The sequence below is a fragment of the Toxotes jaculatrix genome, chromosome 6 (genome assembly GCF_017976425.1).
Source record: "Toxotes jaculatrix isolate fToxJac2 chromosome 6, fToxJac2.pri, whole genome shotgun sequence".
In the NCBI taxonomy this organism is placed as follows: domain Eukaryota; kingdom Metazoa; phylum Chordata; class Actinopteri; family Toxotidae; genus Toxotes; species Toxotes jaculatrix.
Window position 1 is genome coordinate 14,619,314 of NC_054399.1, and position 22,626 is coordinate 14,641,939.

Here is a 22,626-nt window from a genome sequence, read left to right on the forward strand (position 1 = left end):
AAGAGAGAGTGTTTCCCATCCCAGTCCCAGGGCTGTGCAGATTTCCACAGTGTTTGATGCTGATCTGACCAGTCAGTGTGCAGACACAGCACTGCATGCCTCAGCTGTCCCTCACAAACACACAGGAAAATGCACATACTTTAAACTAGTGAAGCTGAATCTAAAAGAAGTGACATCATATTGTCTTCTGATTTTTTTTTTAGAATAAACAAGAAAGTTCTCTCCAAAACTAAAGTTACAACAGACACTTTTTTACAGTGTAGTCACCCAGACTCCACATGTGAGACACCCAGAAGTGTCTCACATGTGGAGCCACGCCTGCTCATGATGTGAGAGTTAACACATCCACTTGTTTGGCCCCCAAGCTGGAGGGTTGGCCCTTCAGTAACATCAGGTCATGCAGATTAGGGAGTGTGTTTGTGTGTGTGTTGAGAGTATCTGTTTGTGTCCTCATGGTGACCGTCTCTCTCTCTAGCTTATGCCAGATATTCAATGTCACAGTCATTGAATGATGCAGTCCTATGCCCTCAGATACTTTTGGACCAGATTGTCCTGTGGGTCTCTCACCTTAAACTTTTAAATGAATTTCATTTTATTGGTAGTTTGCCAAAGAGATTAAAAATGTGCAATGAAAAGATGGATTTGATTTCCAACTAAAAAAAAAAACAACTTTCATTTGAGTCTAACTTCAAGGCCTCACTGCCTCAGACAGGAGACATTGCATAATAACCACTGGCTGTGTTGGCAGGCGAAATTACAGTCAGCTTTTTGCCCGTTTGAATTTAATAATGAGTTTTGCTTCCATCCCAGCATTGTTTGTCTTCTCCTTTTCAGTGTTTTAGTTTGTATAATTTCGCAGCTGCTGAGGTGCAAGTGCCAAGTCTCATAATGTAGATTAAGCATGCATGTATCTATTATAAAATGGAAATTATGAACATAGTCTCTACTGGGTGGTCGTGAAACCATCAGATTACTCTCTGACGTTTCCTCCCTTTTCTGCATCTGCAGTCAGACCAAATATACACGTACATACATACATACAAAAAACTTGAGAGAGAGTGAGAAAAGGAACAAAGTGTGTAACTCAAACTGCACTAGCATGCAGAAAAGTAGTGCCCTGCTGTTTGCTTTTGCTGATGCCTAGAAGCTCCATCCATCCTCCCTCTATCCCCCCGTCACTCCCTACCTCCCCAGACCTCCCCCACTTCTGTCTTTGCAGTATGACTGCAGCGTGAGTCACACAGGCAGCCTCTGTCTCAGTCAGACATAGAGAGACACGTACTCTCCTAGGGCAACACTGTGGAGCTCACCAGGGCAACAGTGTTTTTGCTTTAACCTACTGTGCTGTAAGCAAGGGGTGAGGGTGGGTGGAGGGTAAGAGGGGGACACTGCAAAGGCAACTTCAGGACAGAGAAGAGAGGACTAAGCCTTTTAAGTTGCAAAAGCTGAGCTGCAGCTCAACCGGACATGTCTGACTTCAGAGGATGAACTTTGATGGGAAGAGAGAGAGAGAGTCACAGGATGATTGAAGTGGGACGGGGTGCATGCGTGTGTGTGTGTGTGTGTGTGTGTGTGTCTTCTTTAAGGATATAATGGATGAGAGCCCTACCTCTCCCCAGGGGTTTGATTGGTGGTCTTAACAGATCTTAAACCGGGTCTGACCCTGCTTAGCCCTCACTGAGATCATTACAGATGCAGACAGTCATCATCTCACTTACCTAATTCTCAAACCGGGGGCAGCAGGATTTGGAGTTGTGTATTCAGAATAAACTAGCATTGAAAGTTCAGTTTTATCTCTTAATAGACGATATTAGGGCATTAGTAGTCATCTGCATCATTCAGCCCTTGGTCACTCATTGTTATTGTGTCTAGATAAGAAACAAAAATGTTAAAGGTTCCTTCTACAGTTTTAGAATCAGCAGGGCAGCAACACCTTGTTTTTATTTATCTGTTGTGCTGTTATTATAAATGTTTTTGTTTGACAAAGACTTTTTTTGCTTAAAAAAATAGTCCTGTATTAGCATATAGTAGAATATTTAATGTCAATTGTCTTTTAAACCAGTAGAAACAAGTTGCCTAATGTATTGTAAATGGCTTGACACAATCACAGGCACCATCTGACAAAGAATATTCTATAAACATGAAGGGAAAACACCATGCTGAAATACCGTACTTCATATGCAATTGCTCTAGTAATTGTTCATATAGGAATCTTCTTCTAGTTGATTATAGTGGTTCTATAGAAGCTGAATTTCAATGACAGCCAGAGAAATGATCACTCAGAGCTTGATCTAAACCGGTTTTGTCTCATGCCAAGCTCCCCTCCTGCCATCCAGATATTCAACTTGGCCTGTAAGGCTGCATTGACTTTGTGAGGTCATGTATTGGAGAATGCAGCAAGGGCAGATTTTGTCTGTCTCTCTCTTTGCCTGCAAATACACTGTGTAATGCTGCTGAATTTCAGTGCGCTACAGCTAATGGTTTCTTCAAATCAGGAATCTTTGTATAATTGTAAGGCACGTATCGCAGTTACTTAATTTGCGAAGTACAACGAATTTCAAGGAATCTGGACATTATGATAACATAAGTGACAAAAAATATGTGCTGAATTACATGGCACAGTAACAAAAGGAGCTCACATAAACTTGAATAGAACAATTAGGGTAGGTATTCTATTATTCCACAATCACAGGATCACTCCAAATATACACGGCAGTATTTCCTCACTGTCGCTGTCTAAATGTTGTTATGAGAGGGATATAAATACACAAAACATGGTCTGTTTTTGATCATGGATCATTTCTGCAGTCCACTAACATCTGATCTCTCAGTGAACTTTTTACTTCATGAACGGCAAGCCAAGCACTTTTCTCAATTAGAAACACTGAGATGATTTTCCATCCTTTAGCGGATCTACATTTTATTTTCCTGCAACTCATCAAGACAGTCACATTAATGCTGTGACATCAGATTCAGAGACAGTCCATTCACCGGCAAATAGATAAAATTGATTAACTAGTATGTTGTAGATTGGATTACATCAGGTGTGATTCACTGATGGCATCAGACTCTTGCTGGTAACTCAAATTACAATTTAGACGGCTGTGACGTTAATCAAATCAGGAGAATCCAGATCTTTTCATCCTTTAGCTGCCTTTAATATTTATTTTGGGGTTGGGGGGGGGGGGGGGGGGGGGGTTCAGTACAAAGCGGTTGTATTTTCTCATGAGTCACGGCTTGCCTTTGAAGTTGAGGACTTGCCAGCCACTTTGAGTGGCACTTACATTTGGTTCTTTGATGCCTCTAGGTAGTGTGGGAATTAGCTATTATTGAGGCAAGCCTCTCCTCCTCTGGAATCAGCTTACATTGTCAGTGGATAGCTGACAGTTTGGTTACATTTACGCAGTGGTATTGTTGTTTGGTTTCTTGTCCCTACTGTAGGTCTAATGTCTGATGCTTTTCTCTTTTACATTTCCCAATTTTGTTGGTACCATACAGTGTCCCTTAATTCTAACATTCCTCCCAGCTAATATTTACACTATAACAAAAATCATTAATGTGAGCTGATTAACTGTTACAGGAATCGAAGCTCCACATACACACAAAAAAACCTGCAAAAAGTCTTTCACACTCAAGAATTGCAGCACTTTTCTAATAACTGTCCATATTTATTTTAGTCATTTTGTAACTCATACCAGACAAAACTGTGAACTGACAACGGACAGCAAATGTGAAAAGACGTACTTGTAGACTCACAATAACAAAAGGCTTAAACATTTTGGTACCTGTGCTTCTCCTGTTTTGATCCAGTTTGAGGTTTTGATTCTACTCTGGTCACATAAAGCTCTGATGATCCAGTTTCTCATCATGCACTTTTTTAATATGAGGTTTGGAAATGTTTCTCCTGTTTTTCTTTTTACACTGATGAGATTTGAGAGACATTCAGGGAGGAAAAAATTGGAAAAGTTTTGATGCCATTTTAATTGAGTGAAATTGTGACTGAACCCTCAGCATAGCTAATATTTCAGTTGTCCTTAACTAAACACTTATACTGTACTGTGCAAGATATGATATTTGCTCAAATGTTAACACCACATTTCACTAAACACAATTTCAGGGTTATTTAGGTTGTGTGGGCTGCTTTTCCTGCACTCTCAGTAACACACAGGTTTACACTCTCTTTAGTCTCACACCTGTCCTGTCTTTCCTTGTATTACTAATCGCATTACTAACTAATCTCACTAACAGATATTTTCTTTGTTGTTGTTGTTTTTTTTCTTTTGCTGTGCTGCTGCAGTCTCCAACCAAGTGGTACATGAAGCTTGTGCCTGTAAGTCAACTACTCTGTGCTATGCTCTCTCATCTGTGTATCCATAGTGATCGTCTCTCCCGCCTCCTCCCTCTTTCTGTCTTGATTACCATCGTTTTATCTCAAGTGTGCATCTGCCCGTGACTTCTCTGTTACGTAAACTCGGCTTTACTTTATTATCTTGTGGTTTGTTTTGATTCCTTGGGCTGTATCCATGTGGTTTAATGTACAGCAAAAATAAGAAATTCCGAAAATGTGTATAACTATAGTTATTTTCCATTAAGAGAAAGCAGTGGATTGTGAATGACATCAGAATCCATGCACTCACTGACACATAACAAGCAGACACACTGATATGGCACTTCTGACTGTTTCTCATTTAGAATACTATATGTAAATACTTACGTTTTACTGAATATGCTCAGCATGTTGAGTGGGTAATTATTTTGATCTTTATCGCTTTAGATTACACCATCTGGAAAAATCAATTGTGCAGCAATGCTCACTACCATAGTGGGTGTTGTGGACTCTCAGTGTTCTCACTATGACTGTTTCTTTCCAACGGCTGAAACATTTTAGTACACATGCTCCAGAGTTACTTTATACGTGAGTGACTCTAATGACACCTCGATGTGTTTTAGAGTGCTACTGCTTCTTTAAAGAGACGTTAAAGATACAGCTGGTAATGCTGGCACTATAGGTATGTATTTTATGTTATGCAGGCTCGGTACAGGAAAGAGCCGGCCTCGACCCAGCTAGTTCCCTGGATCCCCCCAGTGGACAACCTGCTGAAAGACAGCACAGATGGCTCGGCCCTGGGTGCTCTGCTGCATTTCTACTGCCCTCAGCTGCTACCACTGGATGGTAAGGAGCTGGGATGATATTAGTACATATTATATTATATTAGAGTGGTCTGATGGAAGAGTTGTGTGTTGGTTTGGGGCAGGCCATCTGTAGGTCCTGCAACAGAGTGACCTGCAGGAGGAGGAGGGGTTCTTTTGACCAAAACAAATGAGCTCAGATTTTTTGCTGAATTAAATTTCCACTTTTCAAAACTTTTTTGAAAGGTGGAACTGTTTTTATTCACCTCTATTTTTTTGTGTTTGTCTGAAAAGATTTTATATTTATTTTTTAGGAAACACAAGCTAATGATTCATTCATTAGATCAAACATCAGTTGCAAACAAATGTCACATGATCACATCAGCTTGCTGATAAAGTTTGTTGATAGTGGGCCCAACACACTCACATACAGCTCATGCATACACAAGTATTCAACTAAACTGAAAACATCATAAGAACAAAAGATCAATCAGTCGAGACTCTTTAAATGTATTAATACACAGTTCCACCCACTGGTTGATGACATTCAGTCCACAGTCATGATTGGTCAGTCATTTACAAGCCATTACACTTCAACTTAAAGATTCTCAACACTTCACTTAACACACTACTCACATCTCTGATCTGACCATCAGTACCATCAGCACTTTACAGCCAGGACCACTTTAAATTCATAACTGACGTCACACTGACCCTGACACCTGATGGCTCCTTCTGCCCTCCCAGATGTCTCTCTGAAGGAGAACATGACGCTGGCTGATCGGCTGTACAACCTGCAGCTCATCCAGGACTTCTGCAAAGACAACCTGAACAGCTGCTGCCACTTCAGCCTGGAGGACATGCTCTACGCCTCCTCCACCATCAAGGTACTGCTCAAATCTACGGCACTTAAATCTGGAGTTACATTTCCAAAGTGAGATTTTCACTTTAACATTTGAAATCATTTGACCCTCACTGCCTTGTTAAACCATTTTAAGCTTATTTGGTAAGTCAGCGTAAGCTTTTTGGGCGACTAGCTCATTTTATTTATACTGATTACTACTTTAATTTTAATTATATATTTTTTAAAATTAAGTTCAATGATGATTTTAAGGAATTTCTTTTCTTTCTAAACATAAAAAAGCCCAGAGCTGACATATGTTTTGTGATATTGATCCTGTTTGGTTGGTGTCCAGAGGATCTCTCTGCAAAACAATTCTCCCCTCTGAAATTACTTTTGCAGTCAGTGTGCGACAGTCGTTACAGCCTTGGAGAAATATCTGTCAGAACTTAAACTGCTGAACTGCTCACACTGAAACGATCCCTTTAAAATGCAGCCAGTGTGTGTCAACAGAAAGGAGTAGTAGTGGAGTAGTGATAGGTAATAGAAAAACCACCATCTGGAAAAAATGTAACCCCACATGAAAAATGATTGTTAAACTAAAATCCAGATAAGTTGCTGGTTCTTTCTTAAAAACCAGGTGGGAAATGTCAGGTCTTTTTTTTTGGCACATTTACAAAATTACAGACAAATCCAAAAGTTAACGATTATTTCCATAAGGTCACTCAAATCCCTTATGTGCTAATTCATTCACAGATTTTTGACTAAACAAATTAGAAAACCATATGGTGTTGTATCCAGTCAGTGAGGCGAATTGAAACAGGAGAAATAAGCAGCTCTGTAGGCCAGTGTCGTGAGTCATGCTGTGGAAAAACCATTCAGTCCAAACTATCTGTCTTCACCAACCACAAGCATGGAGAGCTGCACTCAGCCTGCTCTCTTAACATGTCTGCATGTTTTTTTTTATTCTTTCCTCTCACACTTTCCTTGTCTTTCTTTATTAATTCCTTTCTCTAATTCCTTTCTATTCTTTTTCATTTCTTTTCTTCCTTGTCTTGCTTTCCTAATTTCCTTCTTCTCCACTTATCTTCTCAAACATCTATGCCCTTCTTTCTTTCTTTCCTTCTTTTTGTTTCTTTTGAGTTTCTTTTTTACTTTGTGTAATTTTTCTAATTTCCCTATCATACTTTGTCTGTTCCTGATCCTTCACAGTCACTCATTATCTTTCTCTCTGTCTCACACTGACTCACTCCATCTCTCTCAGTTACAAGCTCAATTTATCTTGTGTTCATTCCCACACCTCTATTCTGACATCCACACCACCACTGTGCATACATGTGCGTGCTGTATTTGAGGGTGTCTGCTGCTGTTGTGGGAATGTTGATTGCAATTTTGTGGTATATAAAAGTGTGATCCTGCTAGAGTGTGTGTGTCAGAGAAACAGCTAGGACACTGTATTTGACAATAAACTCACTCCCTGTCCTAATTTTCTTTCTACCTACTTTTCTACAATGAAAACATATATAAGTCTCTTGGGATCAGCCACAGGCCTGGTCAGAATGTCCAGCGGTGGCAATATTAAGTCAGAAAACTTTATTGCTATCTGTCTCAAAACAGGAAGAGACTGCTGATATTCTCCGGTGTGACTTTCCCTCTCTGTCTCCTGTTCTTTTTGTTTTTCAAAACCAGTGTAATGCCAAAGAGTTAATGGGAAAAGGGGTCTTAATTTTGAGAAACCCATGCTATACTTATGTATGTGTATGGACATGCTGCATGCAGCACGGAGACAGGATTTACATTTCTTTGTAGCTGTGTTTTCTTGGTCAGCTTCTGTGTGCACATATATGTATTTTGGTTGCTGCAGGGAATTTCACTTTCTTATAAAATAGCTATAATGGAGTCCACAAGTCCCACAACACCCCAAAATAGCCCCTGTAGCTATTCTGTCACATAAAAGGCATAATGGCTACCACAGTCACAATGTGCTAGTATTTGTCTGGTGGTTTGGTGTGTAACTTTCCCTTCCAGTTGTGTGTTTGTGCTTGTTCCTGAAGTGTCCATCTAAATGTGTTCTGCCTGAGAGCTGCATAAGAGGTAGAAAAAACAAACAAAAGAAAAAAAACACAATGTGTCCGGATGAGTTTGACTTTGCCTTACTGTCACCTCAGCATGTCCTCTGATTCAGGACTGTTGCTCTCAGCACAGATAGAATACAGGTCACTGAAAGAACAAACATCAGAAGACTGTCCAGACTGACTAAACATCAGCTTTCAAGACTGTTTAAAAAAAAAAAAAATAGGCTTTGCAGTTTTAGCTATGTTAAACACACGACAGTAAAGAAGTTAGTCAGCTGAGTTGAGGTTTTTTGTTTTGTTTTTTTGCTATTTCGTTAATCTGAAGATAAAAGAAAGAGTAGCAAAAACTCCTGATGCCTTAGGTACTGAAGCTTATATGTGGAAAAATAGAGCACTGCAGGTGCTTAGTAGCAGCAAAAGCAATATTTAAATTTGTACTAATATTCTACTCACATTATAGTATACATAAATCATCATAATTCAGGAATAAAGCACTCATGTCTCATATTGCTGAAAATGTTTTCCATTTCACTCTACAAGCAGCCCTAAACTCACATGCCTCAACTAAGCGCACAACATGGAAAAAAAATAATAATTGAGTCATGTGAAGCAGCCAGCATCAGTATTTTGCTGACACTGATTTCAAAGGGGATAAAAAAAAAAAATCCCAGCAGGGCAGAGTTATTGCCTGAGAGCAGCAGTGCAGCCAGAACTGCACACAGAACCAGTTAGATTCAGTAACCTTGACCCAGTTTCCAGGCAGTCACATCCTCAGCAGCTGTACGTCGCGGCCTGTCATACTAATGGAGACCTTATTATAGAGACTGAGCCGAGACATTAGACTGGAGGGGAAGCAAATGAGGTGTTGATGTGGAAGAAAATGGAAACAGGAGAGAAGAGACAAGGAGGAGTGATAACAGAGTTTGAAATGGTTAGAGAGGTGGGAAAAAGAGAGAAAGAGAGGCAGCATCTTTTGGGGGACTTGATGATGTGTTTAGACATGTCCATCACTAAAACATGCACACAAACACAGGCGCGCGCACACCATGGCAAATATCACACTTAGCTGAAAGTGTTGCTGTGCTAATCTTCCATCAGATGTGATTAGAGATTATTACATCTGATTTAGAATGAAGAACACAGAACGATATGAAGGAAAATTTCGAAATGATTTCGGAACCATGCGAACATTTTGCACAAAATCAACCATTATACACTGTTGCACGTTAATTAAGGTTGCAGCTAATGATTATTTTCATTATCGCTTAATCGTAGATATTTAATCTATGGACTAATTGCTTTTTCCATTAATTGTCAGAGAACCGCCTATTATAATTTCTGAGGGCCCCATTTTGTCTGGACAACGATATAAAAAAAATTGTTTACTATCTTAAATAACACAGAAAAGAAATAAATCGAATGACAAAACCTGACAAATAAGCATTAAATGAGACACCTCGATTCAGTTTAAACAAGGGCTAGACTGTAGCTGGTGTGGGCTTAAACACATTAATATGTATTATCAGTCATCTGAAGACATCAGATACAGTGTGTGTAGAAAATTGGAAGTGAGCATGAATCCTCACAGTGTGACCATTTGACAGCTGGAGAGTGACTTCATTTCTCCACACACCAGTCTGTCTGGCAACTCCATCTCAGATTCTTTGTGCTCCTTTGTGGTGGAATATGTCGACCACTGTACATAAAGCGTTAAAGCTCTGTTCCCTCCCTCACAAATTGGTTTTTCAGGGCATTGGTAGTCTACATAAAACACAGCATATTGTATGTTTGATAAAAAAAGGGATCAATCCACCCCGCCCCCCCCAAAGCGATAGAATACACACATTACTCAAAGCCATTCTTTCCAAATGGACAGCAGGCTAGTAAATCACGTCAACCCACTCCCATTTACTGGCTCTTCATTTAATTAATTCACAGCACATCTAAATTACCATCTGTGGATCCAAGAAGGAGAAATTAAATTCACCAGCTTTGGGTTTTTGCCAGCGTTTGCTTCTTTTTTAGCAGACATGCTGAGGTTGCCCCAAGGAAGACAATTAACACACTTAATATAATTCAGAAGTTGCCCCTTCAACATGGCTCTCAGTTAGTTAATCATTTGTCTACAATCTATTGGTTGTCTGTAATAAAGGATCTTTGTTCCACTGTGGCGTGTCAGTTGACAGAGGTAACAGACAGTATTACAGTGAACTAATGCCCCCAACTAATAACTGATAGAATCAGGGTGACTTGAAGTGAGTGTTGTGTTACAACAAACTCTTTGATCACCAGCAGGTAAGGAGTGCAAGGGTTAAGTGGTGTTCAAATAATAGGTGTTCTTCTCATTATCATGGTACCCTCATCAATTCATCACTGGATTTCTTAACGTGAAGCTCTGGTCACATGTCTGTGTTTGGTCTTTTAGAAATCAGATTTTCTTTTTTTTTTTAAATTTTAGAAATGTAACGTAAACTCAGGCTTTTCAGTGGGCAACTCAGGGCAGCCTGATAAACTTGGCAGTAACTCAAGAGAGTGGGTTTTCCAGATTGGATTGAGTCTGTCTGGCTGGCTACAGGACCTAGATCCTTTAATCAGTCCTCTGGCCCAGTGATTGTTGACATTAATGCCCTGTGAATGCTCAGTGTGTGGCCAAGTCTTGTGTCTAGCTGAGTTTAATAATATAATTTGTAGGGTGTGACCTGCTATTTGCATTTTATGCATGCAAGATCTATACGTTGCTGGTGCGTTTAAACGTTACACAATCCATGTGTGAGTGTGTGCATGTACAGGACATGCAGAACAGAGGAGGGGGGAGGCCGTTTGTGCCCGTCCCTGCAGAGTGGATTAGCTCCCGCCTCACCCCAACCTCCCTCCACCCCGAGCTCTTCTAGTAATCACCAATCAGGTTCCTGTTTTCATTCTGAGAGTGACACAGTCCGACACTCAAATCTCCAAACAGCCAGATCTGGCAACGCTGCAGACCTGGCAGCCCATGAGGTAGTAACTCCAGTCAGTGGGGAGCTAGGCGCGGTGGTGGTGCGGTGGTAGGTTGTAGGGGGAATTGTGTGAGTGTGCGTGACTGCTGACTGGTGGAATTAAGTGATAACACTCACACCTGGTGTACCAGTAGTAGTCAGATGGACAGATGGATAAAGAGAAGTGAGGTTGGACTGTTGCCACCAAGCTGGACTGAACTGAAGATAGGAGGTCGTAGCCTCTCTCTTTCTTTATTGCTTTCTGGCTCTTGCTTCTTCTGTTTACCAAGGAATGCTTCAAATGCTGACCACAAGTAAAGGTAACCAGCACTTTGTTATTTGATTTAGTGCCTGTTAGCAGTTCTGTGCTTAAGAACTATTTAACCCCAGAGTCATAAAAGGGGCAAATGGATCACAAAACCTAGGTTGACAAGGATGATTGATAGGATGAGACATTTCTCACTGACCCACTGATGAAAAACTTCTTTATATGCAAGTGTTCAGTTTGCATATAAAGAAGATTATTATTAGATATTTTTCAGCTTGACTTGAATTACTTTGGTAAGCATGTGCTCTACTGCTTCTCACACCTAGAGTGGATCCTGTAGGTGTGGAAACACACCTTGTCAGACTTTTTCAGCTCTGCACACTGGCATGTGAGGTAAAAACAAAAAGAGGTCCAAAAAGAAAATGTAAAATGCTGCAGTAACACCCACAAGGGAGACCAGTATTGCTGCTGTTAATTGCCTCTACCCACCCTGCTGAGCTTTTGAGCTGCAATTTAGGGGCTTAAGGAGTGTATGTATGATGTGTGTGAGTTAGTGTGTGCATGGTAGAGTGAAATGTTGCTGATGAGGTAAGTCAGGTCTGAGCCATGCAGCATTGTCTTTGTCTGGAGACCATGGACTGAGGGCGGGGAGGGGGTGTGTTTCCTCAAGGTCGTTCCTGCTTCACTGCACTCGTTTTGCATAGATGCGTGTGCATGTGTGCATCTGTGAGTGAGTGCCAGCATGTTCACAGCAAATACTGATCAATTTGGGCTGATAATTAATTTAGTATTGATTCTTGAAATATGTTAACATGGATAAAAATCTGCTTGAGCTCTTGAATTCTGTTTCCAATACAGTGTATCAAGATAATGAAATTTGTTTAAAACAAGCCAACCTACATGGAATAATTTCACCTGTGATAGCAAAAAAAAACTGGGTTTCATTTACCAAAAAAAAAAGTACTTAGACTAAATATGAGACTGAATTGAATTGATGCTAGCCATTCTGTTTGAACCATGTGGTGTTTCTTCAGTAATGTCTGCTTAAGGTTTTTCATAACTCATACCTTTGTACAGCGTAACTCTTACTGTCTTTACAAAACAAGTGTAATAGTATTTAACAGTTCATACATTTTTACTTTGTGGTGTAAGAAAAAAAAACAGTGGTTGAAACTATAATATCCTGGTTAAAATGACTTTATAAGATAGATATTGTTTGCAGTGCAGTGTCTGCAAACAGTCTGACCTCCCACTGTATGCTGACCTCATTCGGAAGTTGTCGTGACCTGGCACAGCAGTGGCAAAAATCCCTCCAACATTTCTTACCTGTCTAATTCAGGTTAACTGGTGGATTGCATGCTGTGTGATGGACAACAGGAAAAAAAATAGCTGACCTCTATTTTGTAAATGAGGTTAATGCCTTAATCACTTCTCTCTACTACCACAGGTACTATTCACATTATTTAGTAAGTGGACGATTAGCTTATTCAGTAGATGAAAGGCTGTGACTCTGATTACATCTGGTTAGAAAACAAAAAAAAAAAAAAAAAAAAAAATCTCTCAATGTGAAAAGTCTGGCTCTTGAATAAGCAGGAAAGCCACAATTTCATTAACACAAACCTCACTCATTTGAGAAAATATCCAAAAAAATGATAAATATATATATTCTTTTGTACATTACTGCACTGGAGTATAGGCTATGAAGCATCTTTTTCATAAGAAGATACTCTGTGAAATGGAGAAAGATTTGTGAATTATTTACATGCAGGCTGAAAGATACAAGTAATACTTAAATCTGCAGGGGTCAACAGAGACACCTGCTGGAGAAATAGGTACAATGCAGTTGTGCTACAGGCGGTACTCTGGATAAAGGGACAAAAGGACACTTAGAGAATTTGTCTCTGGCCAGAACCATTTGTCTCCCTGAAGTATGAGTCTGTGAGCTGAGTGGTTGAATGTAATCCAACAACATCCGATGTTTTAATGTTAGTTTTGTTTGATTTTTTTTTTCTCCAGAATAACTACCTGGTGTTTATGGCAGAGCTGTTTTGGTGGTTTGAAGTGGTCAAGCCGTCTTTTGTGAAACCAAGAAAACTGGACAGCGAAGGCACAGGCAAGTCTTAAACACTCTGATCTGACAATAGCAATCATAGTAGCAATAGCAACAGCAGTATCACAGAGTGGTGGTAAGTGCTAGAAGTAATAGTAGCTACAAAGTACCTGTAATTGTGTTTTAAATGAAACCTGCATATAGCAAGGTAATCAGGGTGAAATTGAAGTACAGTACTATGTTAGTGTCCATAGTAAAAGCAAAATTTGATAAGTCGTATCCGTTGCATCACCTCAGAGCCCTCAGCCGTGCTGAAGAGTATGCCAGCTATCCCCATCTCCAAGGCAACCAAGAGAAGCTTCATGGAAAGACCCCCCAGCCCTGAGCGACCCAGGTATGTTTGTCAGAAAGATGGTATTTGTAACATGAATTCTAGATACGTGATATATGTACTTCTAAAATTGCACTAGCAAGGCACTTAGTTTACCCTGGTTGGTGAAAAGGAGAATAAAAATATGTATTACAAGGTATAACATGTCTGCCATTTTTTTATTCTCTTTCTCTAGTTTACCCCTCCGACCCCAGCCCAGAAACTCAGGTGATTTTTTTTTCCATTTTATTTCTTAATTTTTTTTATCTAAAATGTACTATTAAATATAAATATCCAAATATGATTACTTATAGGTACAACAACCGCTTTTTGAGTCTTTTTTTGTCTATTTGTATCCTCCAGGAGAGATCAAGAGGTCAACCTCAATGTCTTTTGTTGATGGCAACCTTGGCACCTGGCCCAAAGAGAAAAGGTTAGTAATACTGCTGTCCTGTTCATGTGCTACTCACTTAAAATACCTATTCCCCAAGAGAATTAATCATCCCATGGGTATTAAGAAAAGCATCTTGTGATGTTGCTAAACCTAACTTTCCTGAAATAACATTTTCGAATTTGTTAGCAAAAAAGTTTCAGTAGTCTTAAGTTTCTTTTCTGTTTTTCTGCTTAGGTCTGGACCTTATGGAGTGTCTTTTGACATCCCCTTTGACAAAGAGGACTCTGCTCCTGCCCCTCTTTCCTCCACACGTGGCATGGTCAGGTCTGTCAGCACCGATGATGGTTCCGGTTTCAAGGTCCACCACCTGCCCCATGGAATGAAGCGGAATCTGTCCTTCCAGCCAGTGAATGGTCAGAATGTTGGCATTGAGGAGGAAGGTTGCCCAGACAGCCTAGCTGGTATGGAGCCTGGCCGGCGAGCTTATCCCAACGGACATGGGAGTGTCATGGCAACAACTCCTTCCATGGAGGAGGCTCTTCAAATTATCCACAGTCCTAGCAGGCCCCCAGTGGAGGGCATCAACAACGGTTTCTTCCTCCACAGTCAGGACCATGGAGCTAGTGTTGGTGGCTTAGAGCCATTGTCTGAGGTGGACTCCAAAGGACCTCTGAGCACCACAGACACCACAGAGGTAGACACTGGCATCCATATCCGAACAGAGGACATGCTGGATGAGGATTCTTCTCTGAAAGACTGCTCTGTGAACATGGAGCTGGATATGGACTCACCAAGCCCTTGCCCAAGCAGCCAGAGCAAATCCCCTTCAGGAGTGAAGTTGACCAGCTTTGCTGAACAGAAGTTGAGGAAGCTCAATCCATCAGCACCTGACTCAGGGAGGGGCAGCAGCAGCTCCCTCAAGACCACTCCTGAGGGCTCTGAGTTTGGCCTCCCATTATCTGTCTCCTGGGCCCCAACCCCTGAGCACAGCCCCATCCATCAACAAACCACACCGCCCCTTACTGCTCAAGCATCGCCAACACCTGTCCAGCTTCCACCCAATGACCCCGCTCAAGTCATGGCTACGGAGATGGTACAGCTGAGGATGAGGTTGGAGGAGAAACGGAAAGCCATTGAAGCACAGAAGAAGAAAGTGGAGGCGGCTTTTACAAGGCATCGGCAAAAGATGGGTCACTCAGCGTTTCTCAATGTGGTAAAGAGAAAAGGGGATGGGGCCGCCAGTGGAGAGGAAGGAGGGAAAACTGAGGGAGAAGGCAAGGCAGCAAGCACAAGTCCCGTCTTTAAGTTTGGGAGGAGGAAGGCAGACACACCCGATGGGGCAGAGCAAAGCAGCACAGCCTCCTGCTGGACAAAGTCACCCGGTGCAGGGGAAGAGGGCGGACAAAGTCATGCTCAGCTAACCGAGGTGGATCTCACAGAGTACACACGTTCTATTGAGAAACTCAACCACTCATTAGCCTTCCTCCAGACTGAGATGCAGCGACTGGCTCAGCAGCAGGAAGTCATCATGGCCATGAGGGAGCAACAACATCAGCAGGCGTGGGTCATCTCTCCTCCACATACAAACCCGTCACCACAAAAACACAGTCGAGCCGGAGCTGTTACTCGATCCTCAGGACCCTCTTCTCCTGCCGATTCTCCTCGTTCCACCCACCGCTCTCCAACCAGCATCAAACGCAAATCTGCCTCCTTCCACTCACGTAATCCCCGCACTGCTCGTCCCAGTGAGCTCAAGCTTGCTCCCTACAGTCGAGTCCTAACTGCCCCGCAATCTGTCGATAGCATCCCAAGGCTACGGCGATTTTCTCCCTGCCAGCCTTTGGCAAGTTCCTTTGTTTACATGGGGGAGAAACCAGCAACCGCCAATCCAGAGACAGTAGCCCCAGAAGGAGATAAAACCAAGGAGACTGATTCCCTCCTTTCCCCAGAGAGAGAGTTTGCCAGTATATGTGTAGCCAGCTCACCCCCCAGCTCCCCTGACCTGCAGAACAAAAGAGAGCAAACAGAAGTAGACTCAAATGTCAAAACCCAGGAAAGGGAGGCTCACAGCCAATCCAAGATTGCTGTCATGGAAACAGATGAACAGAAAGCCGGAGTTCAGAAGTCAATTGTAGATGTCAAACCCACCATAGAGTCATCATTTCCTGAGGTTCTGGCCCACCCTGTGGTAGAAACCTTTACAGTTACACCTACAGAGATCCCTCCCCAGCCAGAAGCCTCAGGCCAAGCAAAGAGCAGCTTGATTGAAGTTCCTCTGTCAGTCACGAAGCCACTGGAGGACCTGACCCTTGACGATGGACTGGAGATGCAGCAGGGTAACGTGGAAGGCCTAGATGAGGAGCAGAAGATGTGCAGAGGTTTCTTCTTCAAGGTGGGCTGTTGTTTCAGAGAATTTCTGTCAACATAGTACATGAAGGATGTTTTTAAAACCAATTAAAAAAACAAACAAAAAAACATAAAACATAGTCATCAGCAAAAATCATAAGAACCAGAGCATGGAACATCCAGGTTGCAGCCGCATGGAAGCTCTAAAATGTAGTGGTGCAGCTGTGGAAAAAAAAGCAATTATACATTTGAACCTAGGGCAGGCAAGTTTGTTTTTATCAGGAAACACTCCTGTTCCTTACGTGAGTTGATAAATGGTTCCGGAAACATGCCGACTGAGGACAGCGTTATCTTTCCATTTATGGGATGTGAGATGACTTCCTGGCTGCAGTCTGGGCTTTGATGTAGGTCAGAAAACTGGGGCTGTTGTGAATAATTGAGGCACAGCTGTGGAAATGTGGGGCTGGAGAAGGGTTGAATGGAATAGATCGTGAGGGTGGATACTGAGGGATGAGCAAACGATGTTCACATGAAATACAAATTTGAATGAAGCTGATTTTTTTTATATTATATATTATTATATATAATATTAGGAGACTGGTGTACCTACTCTGTGTTGTAAACCACTGAGAACAAAGTGTATTCGATATTGTAGTGGTGTAGCATGATTTTATATTTATAATACATTGATTGAGTATGTATAAGCCTTATACAAATCAAATATCACACCTCGTACTATAATTTTTTCTCTGCCAGTCTTTTTACTGTCTCATTTAATTACACAAAGAAGAGTTGACCTTTCACAATAACAGCTCAGGGTTTGGATTATCTCATTCATTATATTAGATCAAATGAATAAAATGATTCAAGGAGTCTCACACAATAATAACACTCAGCTCAGCCTCAGCATGTCAGAACCATAGAAGATCAACTATGCTTAATAAACTGTATAATATTCAGTAAATGACGCTGAATTTTTAGTCTACCTCGAACACCATTTAGTTCCAGCGGTGTAAAGTGACTGGCGTTGTTTCCTTCATGTCTCAGGAGGACGGAAAGGCAGAGGAGAATATGGCTCAGAGGAGGGCAGCTTTGCTGGAGAAAAGGATGAGGAGGGAGAAGGAGAGCCAGCAGAGGAAGATGCAGCTGGAGGCTGAGCTAGAGCAGAAGAAAGAGGAAGCACGGTATGTTGACACATCTGGAGAATAAATCCATACACATTAGTATATGCATTTCTCTTTCCTGTCTATCTTTTTGTCCTATCTTTTATTTGTTTCTGTCTTTATTTTTGTTGTTCTGAATGGAGTTTTATAAACACTATGGTTGCAACCACAGATCATTTTACTAGTCTAAATGTCTAAGACAGCATCTTCCAATTGCTTGTTTTGTCTGACCAACAGTGAAAACCCAGAGATATTGAATTGAATGTCACAAAAGAAAAGCAGCACATCCTCACTGCAACCAGAAAATCTTTAGCATTTAAAAAAAACAAAAACAACATAAAACATAAACATAACATGAATTAAGAACTCCACTACTTTGAGGAAAATAAGGACAAAAACTTACTTAATGTTGATCTTGATCTGATTGTATTTATGATTCTTCCGTATATAATCATGCATAAGACTCTGCTTCCGTCCCTTTGGTCTGTCTGTTCAGAATGAAAGCAGAGGAGGAACGTCTCAGGAAGGAGGAGGACAAGGCCAGGAGAGAGTTCATCAAACAGGAATATCTCAGGAGGAAGCAGCTCAAACTGATGGAGGACATGGACACTGTCATCAAACCTCGACCAGCCGGTGGAGCCAAGCAGAGGCGGGGCCGGCCAAAGTCCATCCATCGTGACAGTATGGACTCCCCCAAAACCCCTGTCAGAGCTGCCACAGGTAACCCCGGGAACGACCCCCAATCGGAGAGGTCAAGGTCATCCCATCTGTCGAATCTGCCTGTGTCTTGTCCTGTGTCCACTCTGCTTTGTGCCACCTGAAAATGTCTTACACAGCCAGCTAGTCTTTTTATTACATTCCTGAAGTATCTTCCAACAACTTATCCTTGTTTTATACAGAAAATCTGAAAAAAATACTTCTCTAATTTGGTTCATTTAAGTTTTAAAGTGGATGAACTGTGATATTTGTTTGATATTACATCATATAAATTGATAAATTGTGTTCCTAACCCAATCAATATTATATCTAATAGGAAATAATAACACACAACAATGTTTTGAGGAAGGAGCAATGCAGCAACATGTTTTTATGTGTTCTTACATGTGTTCTTATATGTAAATTTAATTAGGCATTATACAATGTATATTTATTCATATTTAACCATGTGTTGTAGGTTATGTCCATATCAGATTTGTGTGTATTTTATAGATGTGAGAGTTCATTGTCATAGCACTGATGCTGCATTGCTCTGTAACAGGGTTGGCACAAAACACAGTGGACAGTCCAGTGATGCTGTCATTCGTGGTGTCGGTGTAATCGTGTCGTGCTGTGCCACATCTCATTGTCTCACATCCAGGTTCACGCCAACGTGTCTTTTCAGTCTCCAGCTTGTCCCTGGCTTCCCTCAACCTGGGAGACAGCGACAGCGTTCACTCTGAGAAGAGGACACCAAGGTGAGACGTTTTTAAAATACTAAGTCTCCAAGTGCTGGCGTAACATGTCAAGTGTGAATAAACCAAATGCAATAAAAAACCTTTTAATCCAAATTCAAAGTCTGATGATTCTAGGGTTTTATTCACAAGATTTCATTCTTTTTGAAACACAACTCTGATTCATTCCGGATTATAGCAGTGAAATACGTTTAGCAAAATATAAAGTGTGAAAAATTACACAGCAGGTTTTAACATCTGATTGGGTTTCAGCATTAATTAGATTGGGCACATACTTACTTACTTACAGTGCTTAAAAAAAGAACATCTTGTGAAACCTGAGAATATCAGACAAGCTTTGACCTTGGAGTGATTTTAACACAACTGTTTATTCTTCATGTGAAATGCAGAAATAATGATATTTTCTGACCTTTTTTGTTTTCTAAAGCCAAACTCTTCAGAATAACTCCAGTTCTTACGTCTAATGTTTCTTCTGTATTCTTCCTATCTTCCTTTCTTTTTTTTTTTTTTTTAACTACTTTCTTTGCTGCTGTTTCACACATGTCAGAAGTTCTAGTTTAGCCTCTGGCAGTCTCTTCTACTTTCTGAGCTCTCCTAAACTGAGAAGGAGAAGGTCAGTTTCTGCCTTTCGGTTAGTCGCTTCACGCTGTCCTGAAACCAATCCTACACTGAAACCCTGTCCCCACGCTGGCTTTTATTAGGGATTGACTGAGCGCTCATAGAACATGTTTTCACCCCTTTTTGGAAAAATCCTTATGACAAACTTCACAGCCCTGATCCAAAGCTTCGCTTTTAGCTGCAATCGCTACCACAAAATAATCACCTCTGTTTTTCCGCTCACCCCTCTGCTGCTGCCTTCTGCACCAATTTACACTTTCTGTTTTTTTTTCACACCTGATAAAAAGTAAATTAAGCTTTGTCTAGAGCCTCTACGTCACAAACCAGTCCCGTAGAACACACCCTCCATAACACATCCATCTTATCAAGTCATTGATCCCTATATTTTGTCTTAAAAGCTGTCTTGTCTTAAATCCAAATTAGACTTCTATAATCCAATTGGAAGATTTCCTTTTTGAGAAACTAAAGAAAGCTAAAATGACTTGTTAATGTGGGCAGATTATGATCCCAAAAAAAGCACCACAAGCACATTTGAGCTAAGTTTGGATTTAGTTGCTCTTACTGTACAGTTGCCCTGCTCATTGATTTTCACATAATTATAGAGGTAGAATAGTGTGTTTTTTGGATGCATCATTATCCCAGTAGAATAAGTGGTATTCACACACAATGCAGTTACAATCCACAAAAAGAGCAAGTAAATGCCAAGAGCTGCACTATAATCGATTGGCCTCTTTTATCGACCTTCAGTGCACCAGACTGCTTCACGTCACCGTACTCACTGCCTGTGCTTGCAAGCTACGCTGCTTTACTAGTTACTGCAGGGCTGTACAACCAAACCAAGTCCAAACTCAAACTGTGCGCTGAAATAGCACACACAGTTTACAGCACAGTAAAGGTTAAAGCTATGCAAACATGACGTAGACAGTGTGGGAAAATGACACCAACCAAAAGTTAAATTCTGCTGTTTTACAATGGCTGGATTGCTTCATTTTTGCAGGTAGCTCTGTTTCAAAATATTTATTTGCCTTGTATATAGTACAGTATTTTCCTGCCCTGCCTGCAGTATAATTTGCAGAAGTGTGCAGAAGCAGCACGTCTGCAGAAAGGTGAACTAATTCTCTTTGTGTGTGTGTGTGTGTCTGTTCTAGGCCAGATTCTGCAGACAGCTTCCTGTCCCCAAGTCGCTCTAGCAGCAGGAATGGAGAAAAGGACTGGGAAAATGGATCCACAACCTCCTCTGTTACATCCAACACAGAGTACACCGGTTGGTCAACTTAGCATGTTTACGCTGTAGCATGTTTTTCATGCAGATTTTTAAACAGTCCGGACAGGTATTTATAAACACAAAGATGCCAAATTCCAACATAAGCTAATGTTTTGGAATAACAGGATAGAATTGTCTGTTGTGCGAACAGTTATTTGCGATATGAATGCTGCATTCATAAGTCATATTCCTTTATGACACTATCCGAAAACACTACCAGTAGAAGTCTTCATGAATGATTTATCAAAAGAACGAGGGAGGGACGTCTTTTCTTTGACATGTGGAGTGGTTGCCATGACAACAGCCTCTTCCTGATGTTCTAACCCTCTGCTTTCATTCAGGACCAAAACTATACAAGGAACCCAGTGCCAAGTCTAACAAGCACATCATCCAGAACGCTCTGGCTCACTGCTGCCTCGCAGGCAAGGTCAATGAGGGCCAAAAGAACAAGATCCTGGAGGTAAAAGAACTCTTCCTGTTTTCCCTGTCCGATTTTATTGGTATGAAATAAAGGCACATAAGCATGAAAAACTTATTAAAAAAAAAAGTAGGTATTCAAATAATGGTGCAGCTGTTTTACAATAAAAGACCTCCTATAAAGGGGAGTCTTTTGTTTACGGTTGCTGAGTATCGACTGGGGAAAAACAGTAAAATAGAATGACAGGAATTAATCTGTGAATGGAAACAGTATTTAAGTTAAAAGGAAAAACACAGCAGAGTGGTGACCTGCTTTGATTTATATATTCAATTATTGATTGATTGATTACAAATTCCCTGGTACCAATATTGATCAACAACAAATTTAGAAGAGTCCAAAGAATGAGTCAAATGTCACTAAAACCTTTGCGTCCCTTCAGCATACATGACCTTTGTATGTCATCTAATGAGCTTTTTCTCCCCTTGCCTTAACAGGAAATGGAAAAATCGGAGGCCAACAACTTCTTAGTGTTGTTCCGTGATGCCGGCTGCCAGTTCCGCTCACTCTACACTTACTGCCCCGAGACAGAAGAGATCAACAAGCTGACAGGTATCGGCCCCAAGAGCATCACACGCAAGATGATAGACGGCCTCTACAAGTACAACTCGGACAAAAAGCAGTTTAGTCAGATACCAGCCAAGACCATGTCGGCCAGCGTGGACGCGGTGACGATCCACAACCACCTCTGGCAAACCAAGAAGCCAGCCACCCCTAAAAAAGTAGTGCCTGCCCTGTCCTAATGGAACTTGGTACCCGTAACATCACCATTACTCCCTCAAATGGAACATCCTCATTTCAATTTGCACTTCACTGTACATATCCATAAAGATTCAAACACCTGCAATGCCAGTTAGATGAATGCATATTTGTCTTTTTTTATGTTTGTTTGTTTTTCCTCTCATTGCATTCCTGTCCTTGTTTTTTCTCCTTACTCTGGACCGGACATGATAGGACTCAAAGATTATGAACAACTGGAATGTATGTCACTGTTGGAGAATGATGTAAATGCTTAACACTTCTGTGTTTCTAGAGATTGTCATGTTTGAGTCTATGAAGGCATGTGTGAGTGTTGTTCTTGTTTCCTATGTGCCAAACGTCAAAAAAGAGACAGTATGAATGCTAGGACATTTTACTCGGTACACTGAAGCACTGAATGTTTTTAATTCATGTACAGATTGATTTTTGTTTGCATTATCCTGTTGA

The 22,626-nt window shown here is 41.1% G+C and overlaps 1 protein-coding gene across 1 annotated transcript in view; it reads left to right on the forward strand.

Moving 5' to 3' along the window:
• Window positions 1-22,256, forward strand: part of camsap2a (calmodulin regulated spectrin-associated protein family, member 2a) — a 44,328-nt gene extending 22,072 nt beyond the window's left edge. Inside the window, exons 5-19 of the mRNA XM_041040299.1 lie at window positions 4,298-4,330; window positions 5,032-5,173; window positions 5,878-6,017; window positions 13,306-13,402; window positions 13,637-13,733; window positions 13,906-13,937; window positions 14,073-14,142; window positions 14,338-16,495; window positions 17,497-17,633; window positions 18,109-18,332; window positions 18,994-19,066; window positions 19,611-19,676; window positions 20,830-20,945; window positions 21,287-21,405; window positions 21,858-22,256. Coding sequence (XP_040896233.1) covers window positions 4,298-4,330; window positions 5,032-5,173; window positions 5,878-6,017; window positions 13,306-13,402; window positions 13,637-13,733; window positions 13,906-13,937; window positions 14,073-14,142; window positions 14,338-16,495; window positions 17,497-17,633; window positions 18,109-18,332; window positions 18,994-19,066; window positions 19,611-19,676; window positions 20,830-20,945; window positions 21,287-21,405; window positions 21,858-22,163 — 3,810 coding nt within the window. The 3' untranslated portion in view covers window positions 22,164-22,256. The remainder of the gene's footprint in view (window positions 1-4,297; window positions 4,331-5,031; window positions 5,174-5,877; window positions 6,018-13,305; window positions 13,403-13,636; window positions 13,734-13,905; window positions 13,938-14,072; window positions 14,143-14,337; window positions 16,496-17,496; window positions 17,634-18,108; window positions 18,333-18,993; window positions 19,067-19,610; window positions 19,677-20,829; window positions 20,946-21,286; window positions 21,406-21,857) is intronic.
• The last annotated feature ends 370 nt before the right edge of the window (window positions 22,257-22,626 follow it).